At 31.5% G+C, this 23,760-nt stretch overlaps 1 protein-coding gene across 4 annotated transcripts in view; it reads right to left on the reverse strand.

Moving 5' to 3' along the window:
- Positions 1-23,760, reverse strand: part of LOC134716136 (Kv channel-interacting protein 4-like) — a 180,024-nt gene that overhangs the window by 107,546 nt on the left and 48,718 nt on the right. The window contains exon 1 of one of the 4 annotated variants that reach the window (XM_063578927.1): positions 810-1,802. The exons of the other annotated variants lie outside the window; for them this stretch is intronic. Within the exon in view, the coding sequence (XP_063434997.1) occupies positions 810-951 (142 nt within the window). The 5' untranslated portion in view covers positions 952-1,802. Of the gene's footprint in view, positions 1-809; positions 1,803-23,760 lie in introns of those variants that run through there. 4 annotated transcript variants of the gene reach the window in all.

The following is a 23,760-nucleotide window of genomic DNA, read 5'->3' on the forward strand; positions in this document are numbered from 1 at the left end:
ACTATTAAACGACTCAAAACTGAGTTGAAATGAAGAAAGCATTCATAATTTAAGGTTATTTCTTTTAGTACATAGGTTCATAATTAAATCTATCAGGTTGACAAACTAATAAATCACACAATATACCTGTTAGCATCTTATCTTAATAGTTGCTTTTTTTATTTCTCAGTTTATCATGACACTCAGCTGATATTTTCAATATTTATATTATCATGATTACGTAACTGTACAGAGCATGTAGTTTTAAATTATTAATGTATTTCGCATCCAATTGAACAAGAAGATAGCACTTGTTGCTCGAATCTTAATCATTTAACAACAGTGCTAATTCATTTTGTATAAGATATATTCAATTCATTAAAAACTAAATAAATGTTTATAATAAATTCTGCAAGCTTGATTAAATAGCATGGGAACAACTACTGGTAGTTGGAATGTTAAAGTCCGGCCGAAGATCGAGTCCACGATCTATCGAACTACGAACGAATAATATTCCATGCAATAAGTAACAAAGGTAAGTGTTTGATGCAGTAGTTGGAGTGGTTATTTATATCTAATGCACGTATTTTGTTTAGGCCTTTACTGAAGGGATATACAGATGCAATATGCATGCACCAACGCGATGCAAAGTAAGTAGCCAAAATCTATCCCCAAATCAAGCAGAATATAAGTTATTTTTTTATTCAAATCGTTCATCAGAGTTTAAAGGAAAGCACTAAACAACTTATAGTTATCCATTATACAACATTGCGTTTGTCTTATATCTCACTAAGTAACATTTATTTGACGGAAAAAAATCCCAGACTTACCTTTTTGAAAAAATTTCAGTATGATCCAATTTAGAAGACAGCATTTATAACGTGTGACAAGCTTTTCTAGAAATGACGTTTTTCTTGGCTGCGCTGGTTCATTTTCCTTCAATGGAGATTTCATGGTAAACTTTCGTTCCATTGTTGTTAGACAATTTAGCGGTCGACACCTTTTTTCAGTTGTTAATGTTATTAAGATTACTTAACAAAGCGATTCTGTTATTTTTGACAACAGATATTTTTATATGATAGTCTTTACTTGGCATTTTCTTTTCGTCTCATTAGTCATTTTTACAAATATGTCTACCTGTTTAGGTAATAACCATACGGATATTAGTAACTCGAACCTAACTGTCAACTATTTGATCTGTCGTATTAGATCTAGACTTATCAATATTTTATTGAAAAAATACCTGATTTCTGTCTTTAAAATGACTAAATGACTTCTTAGAATTTATTAATAAGCTGATAATTCATAAGACTGGATGAACAAGAAATACGGCACCGATAATTCTTTGCGATGATTTCAGTCTTGCATATTACACATCTCAACTCTAAACGTACGTCAAATTAGCGTTTTGCTTTTTCAGGAAAAAAAAATAAGCAGACGCTAGTCGGCAGATTCACTAATCTAAATAAGATCTTTAACGAAATCTTGATTGAATTTGTCAAATTCGCTCTCAACCAAACAGATTAATCAATTTCCATTATAACAAGAGACACCACGTTTGCCCCAACTCAACCTTATAAGTATGTCTACTAATTTGGTGCAGCTTTTAATGAAGGTTTTGGAATGTTTCATAAAATCAAAAGTCCCTCGAGCCAGCAACCAATCGAATCAGAAGCACGTTAAAGTTTGACGTTCGTAACTTTATTCTAACCAGCGTGGGAATCAACCGTTGATAAGACTGAAACATTAATTTACGAGTGACAATTGTACTAATGATGTCTATTATTATTTGTGAAATAGATCAATATATTATTGGATCCTTTTCCGTAATTTCCATAATTTGAAAATTATAAAAAAAAATCAGTCAGTATGCGCTCGGTTTAATTCCTTTCAACAATGCACGTACGACAAGAAGAATATGCACTTTAATCCAAAAATATCAAACACTCTGGTCAAAACTTTCCTAACTTTTGGTATATCAAATATGATCCTCTTTTTCAATCCACACAATTAAACTGTTTATGATTTCACAAACTATTTGTTTTCTCATGAAATTGTTTTCAAAAAATTCTATTGTTACACTGTAAGTACAACACCAGTACTTGATCTTAATATCAAGAACAAATGTATGTTTATATTAATATATGCATACATAATACTCCAGATTGATTCCAGACAAAATTGCTATAAAGGCTAATGATAATTGTATATCGATAATCGGTTTATGTCCTGTGTAAAAAATCATACATAGACATCGCTGTCAATTATTTCTGATTTATTCGATTTTCTTCATTTATTATAAAATATATTTATATTAATAATACGTAAACTTGTCAACTGTTAAATGGAATTTGCAATTATGTCCCTCAATTTGCATTTTTTTAAATGTCACAATTCTATATAGAATAATAATCGATGTCACTAAACAAAATGTGTTTAATTGTCTTTACATTATGCATTTAAAATTTATTTTTTTGCACTTGAATCGGAATATTGAATTTTTAATGGACAGGAAATCGAAATACATTTTATGATTATTACAGAACTCCACAAGAAATAAATCACTTCAGAAAGAAAAGAAATACAAAAAAGGTGTAATATAGGAAAACATAAATATTTAACTTCATAGAAAAAAATATACTGGAAATATTTCAATACTTCTAATATATGAACCTCAAATTATTCCAAAATATCTAGCTCTAAGGACAACTGAAACGGCAAGTCCCTAGCTTATCAAATGGCTAAATCAAAACGGCAAACACACCATACGAATGGAAAATAACTGAATGGAAACAGTCATTTCCATTTGTAGAAAATGGTTTTATAGTTAGCTAAACCTCTCACTTGTATATATGATTTGGATTGACAAGTCCAGACAAACTGAACACAGTGAAAGATAAAGTTAAGGGTAAATGATATATCATATTATGAAAAACTGTCAGAGTACGATCGATTTTAACCTGATCATGCTGATGTAATTCATGTGCTAACCCTTATGATAACGCCATTACAATGTGACAGGCAATGCACGCTTAGTATGAGATGTGTTTGCTGTTGACTCCTCCAATACAGCCTCTTTTGGGGTTTATTCAACTACAAATTTCCACCTGCTTATTGTTGCATATTGAATCATAGACATTTATTTTCGTGAACTTTAGTAAACTTCTTATTGTCGTTAAATCAATCAACAAACAATCAATCTTTCTAATCTGATATCTACCTCCATAAGGCTTAATATAGATATAGAATTCAAATGTCAAACACCTGAACTATTTAGTTGCAATTCTTATCATTCACAATTAACAAAAAATACGTCTCTGAAAACACAATCAAGTCTTATAGCTTAAAACTGGTCAATGGAAGTAATGTAACTTTAATTTTCAAATAGAAAAAAACGCTATATAATATATGTTCTCATTACATGTATATATGTAAAGTGCCAAGACAACACTTTTTCGATGCCAAAAATACAAAAAATGAGCAAAAATTAACTGCATGCAGTCTTTGACTCACACTTCACATAAATTAGGTTTTTATCAGATCTACTCCAATCTACTATGGTCGATCAAATATCTATTAACAAACCATCTGTCTTAATTCTAATTAGATAGTTATTCATATACAATATACACGGTATTGCGTCATTCGCACTTCAAGTATCCTACACGGTCTCATTATCATGATGCAAGTGTGATCAAAAATACTAATTGTAGAACGTTTTACACAATGTTCAATAATAAAGTCTTCCAGGTCGCTGCTGGAAGTATAAAACAAATATGGAAGCCAAATACAAATGGAATATATGAGAATAAGGAACCGAAGTCAACACCAGGGCACGAAAAAAGAAGACAAACAAACACAAAATTGCATCGAGAAGTTGAAATAGCATACGATACAGTTTTGATCCTGTATTTACAAGTTCGTGAAAATTTGCATATAGGCTATTTTTTACTTGATTAAATCAAATATGTAATAAAAAATAGACCTTCATGAGCTACTTTTTGAGTAAAATTAGGTAGAAATTTTGTATATTTGCTCAAATTTCAGATTTGTGGCCGTAATTTCTTTTTCGAAAGAAAGACATAACTTTTTTGTTATAAAAGATAATCACAAATTGTTTTTTGTTAAATAATCGGTAATTTCTGTATTTTATAAATATCCTAAAAATATATGCAATATTTTATTCAGAAATAACTCAAATTTATCAAATGTTCATGAATAGAGGAAAAAACGTCATTTTTTACTGCATGTTAATCAAAATTAAAAAAAATCCTCTATTTACAGTTTTATAAAATTTGGGTCACATAATCTCCCTGCAAAATGAAACAAAATGCCGTTTTGAAAAATAGGGGTCCATGAACTCGTTTTCAAATTAAATCAGTTTGAATGATAAAAATCAGTCAAAAAATGCATCTTTTCCCGATATGTCACAGTTCGACGTCGCGAAAATAACAAATTACGTTAGCAACGTCATTACCTCCCCTGTAACTGTAGAAATATTACTACATGCATGTACATATTCTAAGATGGTGTTCTGGAAACTAGCATTTCGCTGTTTCCTGCGAACAACGGATAACCATAACTTGACACTTGCAGTGCACTTATTTACTATACAATGCGGAGGACAAACTCTAAACGCGTGCACCTCTTAAAACGTGCAATCATGACTGTACTCGTTTCTGCGCAACACGGTTACATTTGATAACACTGGTACATGCAGTGCGCTTAACGCGAATGATAAATAGTATATAAGCACTGGAAACTTGCAGTGCAATGGTTACAGTGCAGCGTGGAGGATAACAATGCACGTTTATGTCACGGAAATGTTAGTTAAGAAAATGAAAGTAAAACTTGAGTTACATTTTTTTTCTATTATCGAAATGCCCTTAAAGATATGTCACTTATACTATGTATTTTCAAGCCATTCACGCAATCCATGAATTAAAGTCGAAATCTTGTAAATCAAAAGGTCTGTTAACACTTTATTGGATTTAAACTAATTCTTGTCTAATATGTAATCATAATGATGATTAGGAATAATATGCATCTTAACAATAATGATGATTTGAAAGATATCAATAACTACCCATTAAAATCCGAAAAAGAGGCTCACATGCAATTTTATACAACATTTAAAGCCTATTCATCTTTGCTCTTTATATACTAAGTACTTCAAAACTCTGCATGTCATGTTATTCTGGAATTCTAGGAACACATTCCAAAAGGATAACCAAACGTAAATCGGATTAGTAGAATGTCGTAAATCATTGCACGCTTTAACTGCATTTAATGAGTACTTGTCTTTCTACTCGAACCAAAATCTCTCTTGACTTTTCGTTTACGCAGAAGGTTTTATTCAATTGAAAATATCTGAATGTCATTTAGTTTTTCCCTTATATATTTGATATCGTATCATCATAGTAGATATCTTATTTTATATAATATAGTGCGCATTATCCGCTATAAGATCATTGCCATTTACGGCTGTATACGAATTCTAGCTGACGACATTTGTTCACGACGGATCAAATTACGAGGACAAAGACAGCAAAGTTTTGTCTGAGACATACAACAATGTTATTTACTACAAGGCTATTGAGAACTTAATAAAGTTGTTTGATGGCTTCAAGGGGTAATGCTATACGTTGCCACGACAAAAACAACGATGGTTTCTATAAGAAACACATTTTATTGTCGATCAGGATTCAATATACGCAATGTTATGATTAAAAGCCAGTGGTTCTATAAGTATAGCACTAAGTGGATGTGATAAATGGTGTAACAACAGCAACAATAATTAACTCAGATGAATTAAGATTGAGTAACGAAAGCTGTGGGAAATTGTATTATCGCTATGTTGTGCATGTTTTCTTTGATCTTCTTTTGTAATAATTTTTCATATCATGCTACTCGCTTGAGATGGAAAATTATCGCTAGAAACTAAGGAGGCACGTGGCGTTGCTATTTACATGGAATTAACAACGTTGTCATAGGTAAAATAGCGACAGACAGATTATCATTGGGCATATCAACTCGATTGCTTTTCTCGCTTTCGCCGTACCAGTTCAAGCGAGAAAAGCAATCGAGTTGAAATTATCAACGATAATCTATCAATATTACAAATTAGACTGTAATATAAAAAGTGCACGTTTATAAACTTAAAGGAGTAGGGGCTATAATGGCATAAAACGGCCCCAGATTTACAAGATAATAAAAATTCTAACACAGCAGAATTTTCTCCATAAATTATTAGATTATAAGTCAATGATTTAAAAAAAAAATCATCTTACAAAAAAAGGTTCAAAGACGTCACAATGGTCGGTGCAAATGACGTCATAATTGGGAAAATCAGCAAAAATACCGAAATTTTGATGTTTTTTCTAAATTTTGATCACCGCACCATGCTTGCACCAATAAGAAATTTTAACATTTTGACAAGTTCATACATATCAAACTTCGAATAAAAAATCTTTTTGGTGCAAGGTTGGTGCGATAGTTTATTTTATATTTTCAAAGTCAAGCGGAGCAAAAAAAAGCTGAAATTTGGTGTCCAAATTGGACCTATTCATCTGACAAAGTTTAGTTTATACATTCTTATGCCTTTAGGAACTTTATTTTTTTTGTTTATGAATGTAACGTGTATTCCTAATATGATTTTTGTAAGTATATCTAGTTAAATTTCTTTAAAAAAAAACCGGAAAGCAATGAATTCATGTGTAAGGGAGTCAATAACAACTTTGATGACATTTTTTTAATTATGAAATGTTTGATAGACCTTCAATATAACAAAATCTATACTTTATTTTATGTTTCTGCTAATTACCATTCACAATCTGGTGTTTGAATGGGGTAATCTTCTCTCTCTGGTATTAGGGTAGAATCCATGATTTATGTTAGAAACGGGGGGGGGGGGGGGGGGGGGGGGGGGTGGGGGGGGGGGGGCGAATTTAAAAGATTATTTTGCTTAAATTTACATAATTGGCTAGAAACACGAAATTTATTTTTAAAATTCAACTACATATATTGCAATTGGATGTGTCTTTGTTGGTAATGAGCATAGAGAACAAGTTCTATAAAATTTGATTGAAAGAGAACGGAAACAGCATAAGATAGACTAGCTGAAGGACGCCCCCCCCCCCCCCCCCCCCCCATTTTTTTATTATCAATCTCTGTCATGGCATTTTCATTTTTGTGTATAATTATCATATTTGATGAGTTTAACTCCGCCATTATATTGGTTGCTAGGAAACAGAATAAACGAGCTAGACCCAAAATTCAATAATTTTCAGAAGGTCTACGCTATAGACTCACAACATGACAATTTAAATGAAATTTGAGGGTGGGGCCGAAAATGGTCCTTATAGCCACTAGTCCTGTAGTTTTTATTCAAATACTAGCTGTTCAAAACTATTGCCTATTAAATGAGAGACGTTCGTTCATGATATAAACTGTTGTTTGAGAGCTTAGATCATATTTTAGGTAGGGACAACAAAGTATCGTTTTTATGACCAGGAACAAAAGACAACATTAAAAGCTGCATTCACATTTTAACTTTTATTTTTTGTTCTTTCCAAAACAATCAAATCATTGACAAAAGCAATAATAAGTTATTTTGAAAATGTAAAAGCAAAGCAACGAACACTTTTTAAAAAACATCAGTGAAAAAACAAAAATCAAGATCAAACGTAAAGCATAAAATGGCTTAATATAATATAATTAACAATGTCACGAACATTTGAGACAAGATCTATACCTATAAATGCTGGTATATTATGTAACATTAGGGCTTTGTTATGTAATAGAAAGAAGATTTGCAGGACTTAATGAGGTATTCATTTCCATCCTTAATCAGAAACCGTACATTAGAATGAGGCCAACCGATAAACCAGCTTATCTTCATATGCTGGTGCATTTTGTTTTAAAGAAACTCATATAAGGGTTTGACATTTAACGGGATAGTGGTTCGAGTTTTCGATAACGCAATTTAACCGATTTATATCAAATATTAAAGTCACGAGATACTTAATTTTGCAAAGTTTCAAATTTGTTGGTGTTAAATAAAATGTCCATTGACGTCAAACAGTAACATTCTTTTCTAAATAGCTTAATAATTTTCACAGTCTCCAGGGGATTCATTCATAAAGTTGCCAACTATGGATATGTGTCATGTTTCTAATGTTTATGCCTAAAAAACCACAAACAAGCTCTTAAAATAATCAAATAGAACACTTACAAAAGATTTTAGATAAAATAAAACACAAACATCTTAAATGAACATTTACTAAATTATTCAGTATTGAATGTAAAACAACAACATCGCCTTTCCAATTGTAATTTTTACAGTAGATGAGTTTTCACTTTTATATATGGGTCAAGCATTACTTCTGATTTATAGGTATGATTTCCATCTTATCTTTAATGTCTTTAATGGAGTCAGAAGAAACAAAATCGTGCGAAAAACTGTATTCCAAATAGTTCTCTAAGTCCAAGAGTCAAATCCACGAAATTATCTGGCCCAACCAGATCAATTCTTAACCTTGGTCTGTAACTTTTCATGAAATGAGCATTTGCATACTAAATAGTAATAAAAAAAAAAATGAAGTATAACCGAAAAAAATTCCCCTATCTATTTTGTTTTTTTCAGGTTGGGAACTACAACCTACTTTATTTCAGTAACTGAATTTCCACAAGTCAATAGAGATTTGAGCGCTCACAAACATGTTCAAGCCCGTCACATTCATTGTGTTCAAAACCTAAGTCGGGAGTCTGAAATTCATTTCACAAGCTGTTGTCCGTCATATTTGTTTTTCAATTGTTGTTTTGTCATAAATGACACAGTTGGTTACTTCATTGGAATTATTTTTATGTTATGCTGTAACTTGATTGAACAAGCGACCTTCTTTACTCCGGAAACTGAAGGGAAATCAAAGCAGAATGAGTGTTAAAATCGTTAAAAGTTCACAATAATGTCATAGAACGATTTTTCGCAATAGATATTTTTTTACCGTAAGATATATTTCGAATAACATATGTACTCTTCTTTGTTTAAGACCAATTCTCAATACTCAATACAACAGGTCTTGACTATTTGATGCGCTAGATCACAATGAAATCAGCAAACCTAAGCTGTTTATTCTGACTGCGAATCTAATCCAATCCTTAAAGGCCATACTTGGTAGACAGCAGTAAGTAAATGTATTCTTTTGTTTGACCCGGTGACGACCTTTTTTTACTCAAAAGAAAAAAATCAAAGCAATTTAAAAGTTTACCATAATGTGATGAAGCGATTTTTCACACCCACAGTCCGCAAAACAAAATATGCAAACGTCAAACTATAAGGACATTATCAACAATGACAGCTGCTGGTATAATCATTATAAATAGACACCAATTATTGTTTGAAATGCATGTGATTCTTTGAAATCTTATCAGTTTATTCTGAACTACTGTCAAGGATAAAGCAAAATAAATATCTGCAAACAGGTAAAATGTTGCTAAGGAACAATTCTTCACATTGCAATTTGTTGTTGATTTAAATCTGAGATTGGCATTTCAGTCATAAAATCAATGTGGATGAAAAACTACGACTTCCAATTGAATTATATATTTAAATTAGGTTTGTAACCATGGAATTGTTGCATTTTATATTTTAAATGTAATTATTCAACATGTTGTTTCCTTATTTATATTCAAAATACCATTTTAACCCACAAGCTAAGGTAATGCCATTAGTAGGCAAACGGGAGATAACTCAAACTGGATTTTTTCATCGTCTTAATAAAAATCAGATGTAGTATGATTGTCAATAAAACACTATCTTTCTATGGGAGTTCAAATGATGTTGGTGTACTGAGTAATAATCATATGGGAAAACGGTCGACATAGACCTAGACCTGTGACAAAACATACCGTATATTCGTCGGCTATAAAAAGATCTCAACATGAAATATGTGAAACAATTCAAACGAAAAAACTGAAAAAATTACGGCCTAGTTTATAATAACGAAACAAATTACAAAAAATATCAAAAACATAAGAACGACAGCTACAAGCAATACCAATGCAAGAATATACTAATTTTACTGAGTTGCGATTTTCCTCCTTATCAGTAGGTAGCCTCAATATAGTGTTTGATATATAATCGAAAAAAAAATGATTAGATGTTGATCAAATAGGTCATAATGAATATGAACGAAATCTAGTAAACAGTTTATAAAGTAAATCAAAAACGAAGTTAGTATACGCAGAGATATATAAAACTTGTTTTTTTTTTATGTCTATAAGTTTATATTAAGTTTATAATGGTGTATGTCTCAAAGTTTATAATGTTGTATGTCTCAAAGTTTATAATGTTGTATGTCTCAAAGTGTATAATGTTGTATGTCTCAAAGTTTATAATGTTGTATGTCTCAAAGTTTATAATGTTGTATGTCTCAAAGTTAATAATGGTGTATGTCTCAAAGTTTATAATGTTGTATGTCTCAAAGTTTATAATGTTGTATGTTTCAAAGTTTATAATGTTGTATGTCTCAAAGTGTATAATGTTGTATGTCTCAAAGTGTATAATGTTGTATGTCTCAAAGTGTCTAATGTATATATCTTTGGTATATATCAATTTGAATATCTAAATACAAAAAAAAGCTGGTGCATGCTCAGAAAATGAGACTACGGTCACACTCAAAGTAACACCATACGGATTGACCATTGGTATGCCGACCGACAGGGTATTAATTACGCACCTCTTTATAAGAGTGTATCACCCATCTTGGGATTTTTAGTCATATCCAGTAGCAAGACTTATTGTTTCACACAGATACATGTAAACTTGTACAAAATAAAACCTATAATAAGATACACGAGGAAGGACATGTTGTGATGTTAAACTATTATTTCAGATTAGGGTTATATTTGATGCGCTTTTACAAACGTTTTAAAGGCGCAAACGTGTTTGCACCTGTCATTAGCCATGACACTGGTGTTCAGTGGTTGTCGTTTGTTCACGTGGTATATAAATGTTTCATGTATTTCGTTTTTATATAGATTAGACCGTTGATTTTCCTGTTTGAATGGTTTTACACTAACCATTTGAGGACCCTCTATTTTTGTAGCTTGATGTTTTTCGGTGTGAGTCAAGACTCCGTGTTGAATATCGTACTTTGACCTATAACTTTTACATGTACTTTACTTTTACAAATTATGACTTGGATGGAGAGTTATCTTACCTCCTATACATTTTAAGGATAACAATGGTTAAGAGCGACCTCGTGGAAACCGTGTATATATTCCATACAAGGTTACTTAGATTATATATTAGGTTAGTAGTAGAGTTGTGTCCCTTTATATATCAAACAACTCACTGGTAAGAAAAAAATCTTAAAGGTTTCAACAGACTATTGAATTGATACTGAACGATTGAAATTAATTCCATGCAATACATTTAAAGCTAACAAGTTATTAATGTTGGCATTTGTTTTTTAATAGACCAATAGAAGTTGGTTCATAAATAACAATATTGAAGACTTGATCACTTTTATAGTCTAAATATCTCATGTTAAGATAGTCGGTAAGATAAATTCGTTACATAGTGTGCTAGTGACCTAATACGATATATGTGGGGTCATTAAATTCCATATGGGCCCTCTCACCCCATATGGAATTTACTGACTCCATATAGATCGTATTAGGTCACAATATTGTTTCATTTGCAATCAAGGATTTATAATGTTTTCGAAGGCGAATTATAATTTATTTCAAGGTCAGATTGGGGAAAAAACATGAATAAAATGTATAGATAGATATAGGAAGATGTGGGGTGAGTGCCAATGAGACAACTCTGATACCATTCTATACAGTTACACAAAGTGAATATGCTTAGTTTTTTGTACTTCGTTAAAGTCCATGTCTCTATAGTTGTTCTGACTCATGTAACATTTGCCTTTGGTGGGTAGTTTATTTTATTGGTTATCATACTACATCTCCTTGTTTAAATATTACCAACTTATGCATGTCTACAGACTGTCAGTATATTATACCTTTGCTATTTGTCAAACTAACGCTTTTTCGGGTCACGTCTAATGATTCGCACAATGAGCAATCAAATCCTTAGATATTTACATGGGGCCTAAACGGAGGATCGACAAAACTATCTAGTCAAATTTTGCGTGAATGAGTTTTTCCCTTAGTTTTTGCACGAGTAATATTTTTTTTAAAGTTTTTAAACAATTCTTACTGCCTCGAAATTGACTGGAGACTCTTTTTTTGCTAGTCATTATACTAGGTTTCATTCCAGTATACTCTCGTCCTGATAGTTACTTCAACCTTAAAATGTATGTATATGTCGAGATTTACATTGTATAACTATTGTGTTATCGATCATTATATGTATAGGTGTACATATGCAGTTCCAGGAACCAGTTCTTTCTTATATGCCATTTTAAAGGTATGTTGATTTTTTCAGTACAAGACACCATAAAGTGTTGCTTTGAAATGCAATGATTGCCACTTTTGTTTTTTACTTAAAACAAAATAGGTGTACCTACTTGAAACGGAGGAATTTAACATAGAAAGCAATGGGACCATGAATTAATAGTGTACTTCATAAAGCTTAAATCCGTTATTTGTTTGACTTATCTCCCCTTTACCTACAGAATTTTCCACACTTCGTGCTTTAAGCATTGATAGTTCCTTTAAAAACACGAATAAACAAAAGATAGAGAGAGGAAGATAGAGAATATAAATACGAATTCAGGAAATAAAACGAAGCTATAAATAAAAAATATAAAATCTAAATTTCACTGCATACAAACGACGAAAGCAACAAGTAACACAGAAAACGAAATTTAAAACCAGTACTAAACCACGAGCACATCAAAACTTTCATGTTGATTTTTCCTGGATTAGATGAATGCTATGCATATTTGTTTATAATGTAGACGCCAAATTTCTGGCTTGTCAATGTATTACTCATTATATTGAAAAATATATACAGTACTTAAAGGAATTGTCTACTTTTCCTGGATACGATTAATATCATAAAATTGAGAATGGAAATGGGGAATGTATCAAAGAGACAACAACCCAACCATAGAAAAAACAACAGCAGAAGGTCACCAACAGGTCTTCAATGTAACGAGAAATTCCCGCACCCGGAGGCGTCCTTCAGCTGGCCCCTTAACAAATATATACTAGTTTAGTGATAATGAACGCCATACTAATTTCCAAATTGTACACAAGAATCTTAAATTTAAATAATACAAGACTACATGTAACAAAGACCAGAGGCTCCTGACTTGGGACAGGCGCAAAAAATCACGCGGGGTTAAACATGTTTAGGAGATATTTTTTGTAGATAGACGTCCAAATTTTGGTTGGTCAGTTTATTACAAATTATATTGAAAAACAATATAAAATGAAAACGTGAAAGACTGAATTGCTCACACGATCGGAACATATATATGTATAAATAGAGGCCTTCGGTTAAGCCTTCGGTTAAGCGATATTTTTTTACATTCATATCAAACTGAAACCTGTTTTACAATAGAATTACATTTGTTTACCTTTCTTTTCTGGTAAATCTGTAAAACATGTTCCATTGCCTTCACATATGCATTACAATATATATATATTATGGATGACAAGTTCAATATCTAATTTAAGTCTAAGGTTTGTCGTTTCTAAAATGTATACACTATAGTGAGTTGTAAGAATTTATTCACATTCGACATTGAAGTATTTCTTAGTCTAGTAAACAAACAAAGCAAACAAATGGCATAATATCAATTTATAATATCAACAATTGAAGGTACACAACTCATGTAAACTTAGTAAATCCATAGTAATCAATATTGAGTTATTCAACATTGACAATGATAGAGACATCGATATTATGAAAACGTCGAAACTGTATCACTCAAATAATCTGAATTTTTACTCACATTCTTCGTTTATATGTTTTTATTTTGGTTATTTTTTTCATGACATGCATATTTTATATACATTTATGTCCGCTTCTCCTCCAAAACTCCAACTCTTTTTAAATAAAACTTTCTAGGAATCTATACCAGTATAATGACATTGCGATCCATGTTTTGTTGGGTTGAATAAACGTTTCGAATTTACCTTACTTAAGCATGGTCTTTGCTACATGTATTGCCTAATTTCGAAGATATCCTTTTATATCCAGTGCTACATGTAACCTCACGATCATAATTTATTGTTTTTCTTCTTCTCACAATTAAACAACGATTTATAATGATTGTGTATACCTTCTTTTTCAGTATCATTGGTCCCTAGGGTACCAACGCATGGAATATGTTGTTTTTAATTTGAACTGCATATTAAAACAAAAACACAAAAAAAATCCTATTGTCTAAACCTTTAATGTCTTATCCGTTATTTTTAACCTATAATGTTTAGTCTGTTTTTAATGATACATTTGACGTGGCTCGGTACTTATACATCTCGCCATTGTCTTAGTGGGATATGATCAATTTTGAGTTCTCGTCTTTCAGTTTTGGTTATGTACTTTGTGAATATGTCATTTTGAGTTTCTTTGTTGTTTTTGAGCTGGTTAAGATTACACATCAATGTTGTCTGTTGTATCCATATTTTTGACATTATTTTCCTTTTATGTTTATTTGTTGTGTTCACACATCCGGGTCAATATAATAATATTCAATGCAAATGTCATACAAATGAGAGGTTTAGCTAGCTATAAAAGCAGGTTTAATCCACCGTTTTCTACATTATAAAATGCCTGTACCAGGTTAGGTCTACAACATATGTTTTCCATTCTAAGTGTTTATAAAATGGTAAAATCAAAAGCTCAAACTCTTCAAAAGAGCGGGAAACATTTGTCGTATCCCTATCGTTTATCAAAACGTTCTCACTATCTTGACCATCAGAGTGTGCACCTAATGGTAAGCATATTTCCCCCTTTTTACAAATGCATGGACTTACTCATTGCTTTAATCGGGCCACCCATTTTGTATTCACAACTCCTCCTGCACCTCGTTTGAAATTGATTGAAACTTTCTCCTAATACCGATCATATAATGCTATTGCGAACCTCCTATCAAAATAACTTTGCATGTGCAACACTTACGGAGAAAAACATGGACTTTGTTAGTGGCGGGTATTATTTTGTGAGTTTTGCTGACAGCACCTTGGTATTTCATATAATATGCTTCATCTTTCAATATTCATATTTAAACATTTAAGTAAGAAACAAATCCTTATATGTGTTCTTAATTTCCGACAGATATTGAAACTGTTTTTTTTTTTAAACATGTCTACGTTGAATCACTTCAAATTTCGAAGGAATTTTCCATATTTCCTCAGTAAATGTAGGTCTCAACACTTGTTGTTTTTTTTTAAACTTCATGACTGATTATGATATTTTCATAGAAGGCGGTACGTGTTTGTCTCAATTAACGTCTTTTCTAACGTCTTTTCTTGTCCTTAAAAACGTTTTGAATCTGATCGTTTTAATAAATCCAGATATAAACTAAACAATCAAGCAACTGAAATATAAAAGTTACATTTGTGTATGGTACATATATATTAATTGTGCTGTTTTGAATAAATAAATACACAGACACCGAATGTTTCATGTTAATTATATCATATGAAAGTTACCGTTGTCCCCACACATAGAGGAACCTTTGTAACAATCTCTTTGGTCTTAGTTTTTAATAAAAGTATTCATCGACGACTATCAACAATCCAATCCCTTTTCAGAACTTACAAATTTGAGAATATTGTACAAATCAGATTCCCCGAGAATACGTCTTATTTTGCCCATAATGTGTCAATCAAGCAACCGACAATCAATCTTTCGATAAAAGTACATGTGTTAACCTTTATTTTTTTTAATTTCATCATAGTTCCATGTAATATTTATTTACTTTCGATAAAAGTACATGTGTTAACCTTTATTTTTTTTAATTTCATCATAGTTCCATGTAATATTTATTTAAGTCATAGACGTAGCATAAGTTTATCAATTTGTTTAATTCAAACTTGCAATTACTAAGGCATAAACATTTGCTTGTTAAATGATTTTAAATCACTTGTGCATTTCGCTAGAGCTTAAATTTAATTACAACAAATTGTCGTGGTAAAAACGATTGAAAATCCAATTTATTCCAGTTTGAAAATCATCTAAACGTATTATCGACCCTCACTTAAACAGCAACAATTCTTTTCAATTGCTATTATCCGCTAAATATTAGACACTCTTCCGAACTATAGACATTTCTAGGACTTCCTAATCTTTCTAAATTGTACATTACTCTATAGAAATCAATCTCCTATAGAAATGTTATTTTACTGAAGCATTCCCGCGGGGTCCTTCTGCCATCACAATAACCTATTATTACATACAGTTAAATCCATTCAACTAAGTCTCAGTAAATTGCATCTAGTAAATAGAATAGCTAAAACGTATATATTTACACGTATTGTTGATCTTAAAGTATTTCCTGAACAATATTTCAGTCTTGCAGAGCCTTTTAGAAAGAAAAAAGAAACGGATCATATTTAAGTGAAGTATCGAAAAACACTAAAAGAAGATACTTTGACAAATGAATACTACTGTTTGAAACGTTTAGCTAACGTATAAATAACAGAAAGCTCCTTCTTTGATTCATTTTCAAAGACTGTTTAAATATGTTGAATTATTTAAATAGAGATACAGAACTGCACAATTCTAAGTCCATTAAAACAAGTCTTTAACAATGCATTAATCAAATATCAAATCAGCATACTCATTAGCAGGAGAAGATGGGGATGGATTGGCCATGTTTTACGTAAGAGCCCTGAAGAACTTACAAACACAACAATGTTCTGGACCTTAGAGGGAAAGAGACGCAGAGGACGACATAAAATAACATGGCGGCGCACAGTTGAGTCTGAGATGGAAAATTTCCATCATACTGTGGTAAGCTTGAGAAGATGGCACAAACAGACAGATGTGGAGAAACTTCGTTGCTGCCTCACACGCCAATGGACAGTAAGTAAGAAATCAAATATTAGGAAAATCCAATAGAGGCATAAAGCGCCAAGTATACGGCACACTACCCGTTGCAAGATAGAGGCGGAAGAAATCAAAGAGACATTCAAACTCAGAATTCAAAGACAATGTGGTATCATCAAGGGGAAAATTACAATGAAAAACTTTATAAAAAAAGAAAAGAGTGGACTTTAGCGGTGTTGTGGACTTTAGAGGAATCGTGGAATTTAACGGAGCCACATAGTATACAAAAAAAAAATTAGAAAGAAGGAACAACAAGAACCAATCTGAAAATCTCATGTGCTCCGAAATAGTATGCAGATCTTGCACATCAAATACCACTGGTGTGTTGGTAATATAGAAAGAAGCATACATTTTGTAAGTGACATTTTTTTATCCAGCAACCACCATAAACAACCTACAACCTTTTCCAATTTTTCAAATATTATGGTAATTGAAATAGTTCAAAGTGGAAGACAATTCAATTAAGCCTGCGGAATATCCCACAGAATAAATGAGCTTGTACCAAGGCGGACATTTATCCATTTCCGATTTTTGTAATAACCATAATCCCAAAAGGCCTTGCAAAGAAAGAACCTTAATTTTTCTACTTAACTAGGTTAAAATTCTCAGACGGAAACACAATATACCCTACACAGGGAGTTATCATTTATAAATGTATTTTGTTTTATAAAAAGAAGCATTTACTAAATTGAAACTTGATTAAAAAAAAAATGAATAACTAGAAACATATAAACTTTGAGACACAACTGTAACTTTTTCAGTACCGATTAATTCAATACAACCGTGATCCTGCATATTTTATATATTCATCTAGTTCAAAATACATTTTACCAGAACGATAATTCTAGACGATGTTTAAACATCTTTAATGCTTTGTTTTGTCAAGTTAGAGAAACGGCAAAACATTCAAAAAATATTTACATTAAAACGGAATTAACGCAAGTTGAAAGTTTATAACCTAGCCACCATGTGTATATGGTAAACGAGAAAATCACTGGTAATTGCACAGTGTTTCGCAATTGTGTTTTGGATCCAAAATTTCAAACCATTCCAAATATTCTGCATTTTCATATTGGATGCATAATGATTTATTCACCCTTTGATTTAAACCTGATGATGCATCGGTGATATTGATATTTGCAATTGATAGTAGCAATTTTCATTTCATAAACATCGTTTGGTTTTTCTAAGGACTCAGTACTTTAAATGATGTTATCTGGTGTACAAGCTTTTCTTTTGTTTTCTAAAGAACACGTGTAAATTGCAATTTCTATAATTTGCAAGAAAAATCGTCACTCTTAATCACCGTTTTCAAACATTGTTTTTAGTACTACATCTTTTAATCTACAAAGTTGTGCCAATTGAAGAACTAGATAAACAAAAAAAATAGTTTGATTCAAAGTCCAAATAGCAATCCAAGACAATGTATATTTTGATCAAATAATTACCAAGAAGAGACAATCAGCATTTCAGTTTTCTGTAACTTTTTAACACCCCAAACACCGATCCTTATATGTTCCAGACTTGTCCAAATCTTTTGTAATCAGGTTTGTAGGTTGAAGTTTGAAACATCACATATGAAATCTCATGATACTATATTTGACGTAGTTACATTTCCCAGTATAGACAATGCTTTATGTTTATCTGTAAGCTTAACTTCACTTTGAATAAAACACAAAATCAGTAGAAAAAAACCCTATATTAACGAAACCACAAACACGTCATACCTATTTGTTAATATGTCTAGGGAGTTATTCCTTTGTTAAAATAACCAGTTACATAGATTTATGAAATAAATATAGAAATATTTTATATTTACACGTGTATATCATAAAGATTTTTTGTAAGTTATATTGCTTGTACAAGTATAGATCATCTATGTTTAAAAATTCATTCGACCTAATATATGTGAGATTGGACCACAAAATGTTATTTTGTTTCTTGATGAAAAGAGTTTTCGAGAAACAAATATTTTGCACATTGAGCTCTTTGGCAAGTTGAGATGGATAAAACATATCCTTGCTCATCCATTTTAGTTTGATAGTTTATTAGAGAAAACTCAGCCGGAGAAGACTGCGTAACAGGAGCATATTTATTTACACAATATCAATTACAACATAGTTCATAATACAAACAGAATACATTTTTAAATTATACATCTTCAAAAATAAGTTTGTGTTTATTACAGTTTTAAATTAGACAAGCATCTTTTCTACCTTTTGAATAAAAATTAACAGCACATTACTATTACTATATTTAAGCATGCCAAGTACTTTTTTTTCATTTGGATATTTTAAATAATATGGAGGTATGAACTTCCCCCTTAAATCCTTAACTTCACAGTTGGTACATTTACATATATAGTGGTATACATCTCCAAGACCAGCTTTACAGAGTGGACAAATCCTCTCATTTCGTGGTACATTTCTCCATCTTCCTGTTTCGATGGGAAACTTTGTATTACATACCCTTAATTTACATATGTTTACTCTATGACCCCGTCTTAATTTTAACAGATATGATTCCAAGCAAAACTCTTCTTTAAAGTGTAGATAAAATTCCCCCCTTGATGAATTGTTTATATCTGAGAACCATTTTTGAATAAACTGGTCCTGGAGACGCTGCCTTACATTAATTTTAATATTTTTTAACACATGATATTCAAGAAACAATAGTGTTTCTGATTATTAATGTGTGATGGTGAACATCCATCTTTTAGAATATCTGATCATTTCGATAATTTTCCTATAACATATACATGTATACGGAATCAATAATCGATGTTGCTGTTATAGTTTTCTGTGTTATTTTTTTTCATACAATTTGTAATGTGTTGTTTATATCGGTAGCAGTCTTGACCCCACCCCCTTTCAAAAAGAAATTAATGGAGAAAGAAATTGGGAATGTGTCAACCCGACCGAAGAGCAGAAAAAAAGACATTTTAAATACAACCATGGATTATAAATTAAGCTATAAGTAAAGTTTGACAAAAGATATACCAATCGCCAATGTTTCTTAAACAGATTTAAGATATAAGAAGATGTGGTATGAATGCCAATGAGACAACTCTTCATCCAAGTCACAATTTGTACAAGTGAACCATTAAAGATCAAAGTACTTGTCTGCAACACGGAGCCGTAGCTCACATGCACCTAACAGCAAACTATAATGGGCCCCCAAAAATGACCACTGTAAAACCATTCAAATAGGAAAACAAAGGTCTAATCTATTTAAAAAAAACGAGAAACGAATAACACTTATGAACCACATCAACAAACGACAACCACTAAACATCAGGTTCCTAACTTAGGATAGGTGCAAACAAATGCAGCGGGTTTAAACGTTTTAAGGTACCAATTTTTATCCTTACTTGAAACAATATTGTAACATCACAACCTACATTTTTTTAGAAAGACACATTATTAAATCTCAATTGAAATGAATTAACTCAATCAAAAGACAAACATGTATATCAAAACAAACAAGTCAACATACACTGACCGAATAAATTTGATCTCTGACACCATTGTAGATACAAAATCAATAGAACAAGGGTTGGGATGTTGAACAATTTCCGAAGGACAACCATACCCTTAAACAAAATGCCGCCAAATAGAATTATGTACACAGGTAAATAAAAATGATTTTGTTAGCAGGAGTAACAAGAACAGGTATTACATGAACTGCTAAATCTTCCGAAGGACCTGATTAAATAGGGTTCCTATTCCTTAATTTCTATCTTTCCACGTTGTTTTTTCTTGGACTGTGGTTTGTGTTTTCTTAATTGTTCTTTTAGCTATAGAAATATCTATGTATTTAGTACATCCAGTATACATACATACAAACAGTTTAATTGAAAGAAAGAGGATAATATGTTGTACCAACCTCTTGTATTCATTACTAAAATCAGATGGTCATTACAATAACACCAAGTATAACTATGAGACTTGAGATACCTCATCATCTCCGATACCTCATCATCTCCGATAACTCATCTCCGATACCTCATCCTTTGATTTTTGATTGTTGTTGCATTCTTTAACGTTTATTTACCATTATCGTTACTAAACTTGCCAAAGTATTCTTTGATGTGATGGATATAACAAACATGACATTTACAAAACAGAAATAACAAAATAAAAGAGCCGATTATTGTTTTGTCTTTAACATAATATTCTAACAGTATGATTTTATATTGAATAAGTTAGCGGCGCGATTTTATAACCAAATATTTTAAGAAAATATCTTTATTATTGTGTTCTGTCGCTTTCTTATTAAAATCAATAAATTTGAACCGATCTGTACTTTCAATGTACCGCCATTACAGACACATTCATACTAAAACACTTTTGATCCTTGTCGTTGCTTTGATGTAACTATAATCAGACCTGTAAATACCCAATAATTACACATGGTCGAAATATTCAAACAATAAAAATGCATTGATACTAAAAAATCAAAGCTTACCGTAGATAAATGGTACGTTACCTTACTGATAACGCATTCAGAGTAGTATTGTACCTGTGACCTTTACATTTTTGTTTTAATCAGAAAATCAATAAGGTTATTACCGTGTAAATAAGCAAATGATTCGACTGCCCAAGTACTTTTAAGTTACAAAGATTTACTGAAACCATAGAGTGTAGTGATAGAATGTGTTGTCGAAAGGGAGATGCACTTTTGAGATTTGCGAATACGGCATTCCCCATATGAGTAGATAAACTGTTCTAGAAAGGCACCAAAAACAAAATAGAAGTCGCAACTTAAAAGAGGGACGAAAGATACCAGAGGGACAGTCAAAATCATAAAAAAACTGTCAACGCCATGGCTAAAATTAAAAAGACAAACATCGAAAAATATTTCAGAAGACAAAACATAGAAAACTAAAGACTAAGCAACACGAACCCTACCAAAAAATGGGGGTGATCTCAGGTGTTCCGGAAGGGTAGGCAGATCCTGCTTAAAGTTAAACTATGGTTATTTTTCTAATGTTGAATTAGTTTACTTTTTGAACATTTCATTTTGTTATTTCCAAAATTGAACAAAAATACCACTATACATTCATTTGCATTAAAAAGGGGGAAATATAAGATGTTATCAATGTTATCAAATGAAACAGATCCAGTTATTCTAATTTCAAGCATTCTCACTGAAGGCTAAACTTTACATTCCCTGTTTCCATTCTAAATTGCATGCTTGCTTTATATACAGAAAGTGTATTATCATCTCTTTAGGTTTTGTTTTCTTATCAGGTCAGACCATTTCTAAACTTTTTTTTTCAGTTGAGAGTCTATATGTTGTATTTGTCATTTCCCGATCAATGAATTACCTACTATAAATCAAAGACGCAATGACATAATGTACATGTACAATGTAGCTCTTAACAAAAATAATAAATCTATAACCACCCTTTCCAATTACATAGAAACGAAAAGAAATTTACAGTGAAACAACTTCAAAAATAAAACATTGAAGAGACAACATTATATTTTCTGTGTATGCCTTACTTTCTAAATGAACTAGAATTAATAATGCTAAAACTCTTTGAAGCTAAAATGCAATTTGGTATAGCTTGACCAAAACATATGTGTCCGCTATTGTCGATAATCTAGCTAAGAAATTCATCATGCAGACATCCGGTCAACTCTACTATAAACAACACAACTTACAACAATGTCAACGTGATGTTAGGTTTGAACGTTCTTGATTATGTGACGACATATAAAAATCAATGGAGGATAAAAAACTTAACTCAAATAGTTTGGGGGTTTGGTGGTAGGGGGCAGGGGCGGAATTGCTGCAAGTTTTGTTTAATTGTCATCGAGTTTATATATATCCTTATTGGTTAATCAATGTTTCCCAAATTAAATTAAGAGGTAAAGGGAGGGGGTAGGGGTCCGTGCAAAAACTAAATGATTTTTTTTTTATCCTACATTGAACTTTTGATGTCGTCCCTAAGTTACAAAGGTACATCAATAAAAGCGCATATTTTTTCGAAACAATTAATGTCCCTTGGTCAATAAATTAATATGAAAATGAGATTCAAACTTGTACATGCAAATTTGACCATGAGGGAATTTGGTTAATCTTTGTGTCCCTTTTGGTCAGATAACTCCTAACGTCGATACGTTACGGTTTTTGTACATACGAAATCTGGCTCATTAGCGGTAATCATCACATTTACCCGGGAAAATGTTGTAACATTAATTCATTTCAAAAATGTAAAACTCATTTGAGTAGGACATAACTCATCAGATTGACACAAAACACAAAAACAACGAGTATAAAGACAACAGACATACATTACCGATCTAAGAATATTTGAAGTTACTTAAGGCTAGTAGAAAGCTATAATAATATTTAAAACTAACAATAAACATGAATTAACATACGTAGATTTCAATCAGTTAATAAGTGTAAAGACGTCATAAACGTGCAGTCTAAGCAAAGCATTCATGGCCTTGTGCATAGATATATGGGTCATTTAATGTTTCTAACTGCATATCAACGCATAGTAAGCATATCATTTGTATTTTATATAATTAATAACATTTTGCATAGATTATTTCTTATAAAACACTTCTTGATATCTGTTAAAGATTTGTTCCATGACATCCTAGTGGGACAACATTCTTTTTCGACATCTTTTAAAACAGATTGAGTGTTCTTATTGATGTCAGATTATACATGTCTTTAAAAACTATTCCTGAGGTATTTCAAACCAAATAAAAAAAGTTAGGATGCAT

The sequence above is a fragment of the Mytilus trossulus genome, chromosome 4, assembly GCF_036588685.1.
Source record: "Mytilus trossulus isolate FHL-02 chromosome 4, PNRI_Mtr1.1.1.hap1, whole genome shotgun sequence".
In the NCBI taxonomy this organism is placed as follows: Eukaryota; Metazoa; Mollusca; class Bivalvia; order Mytilida; family Mytilidae; genus Mytilus; species Mytilus trossulus.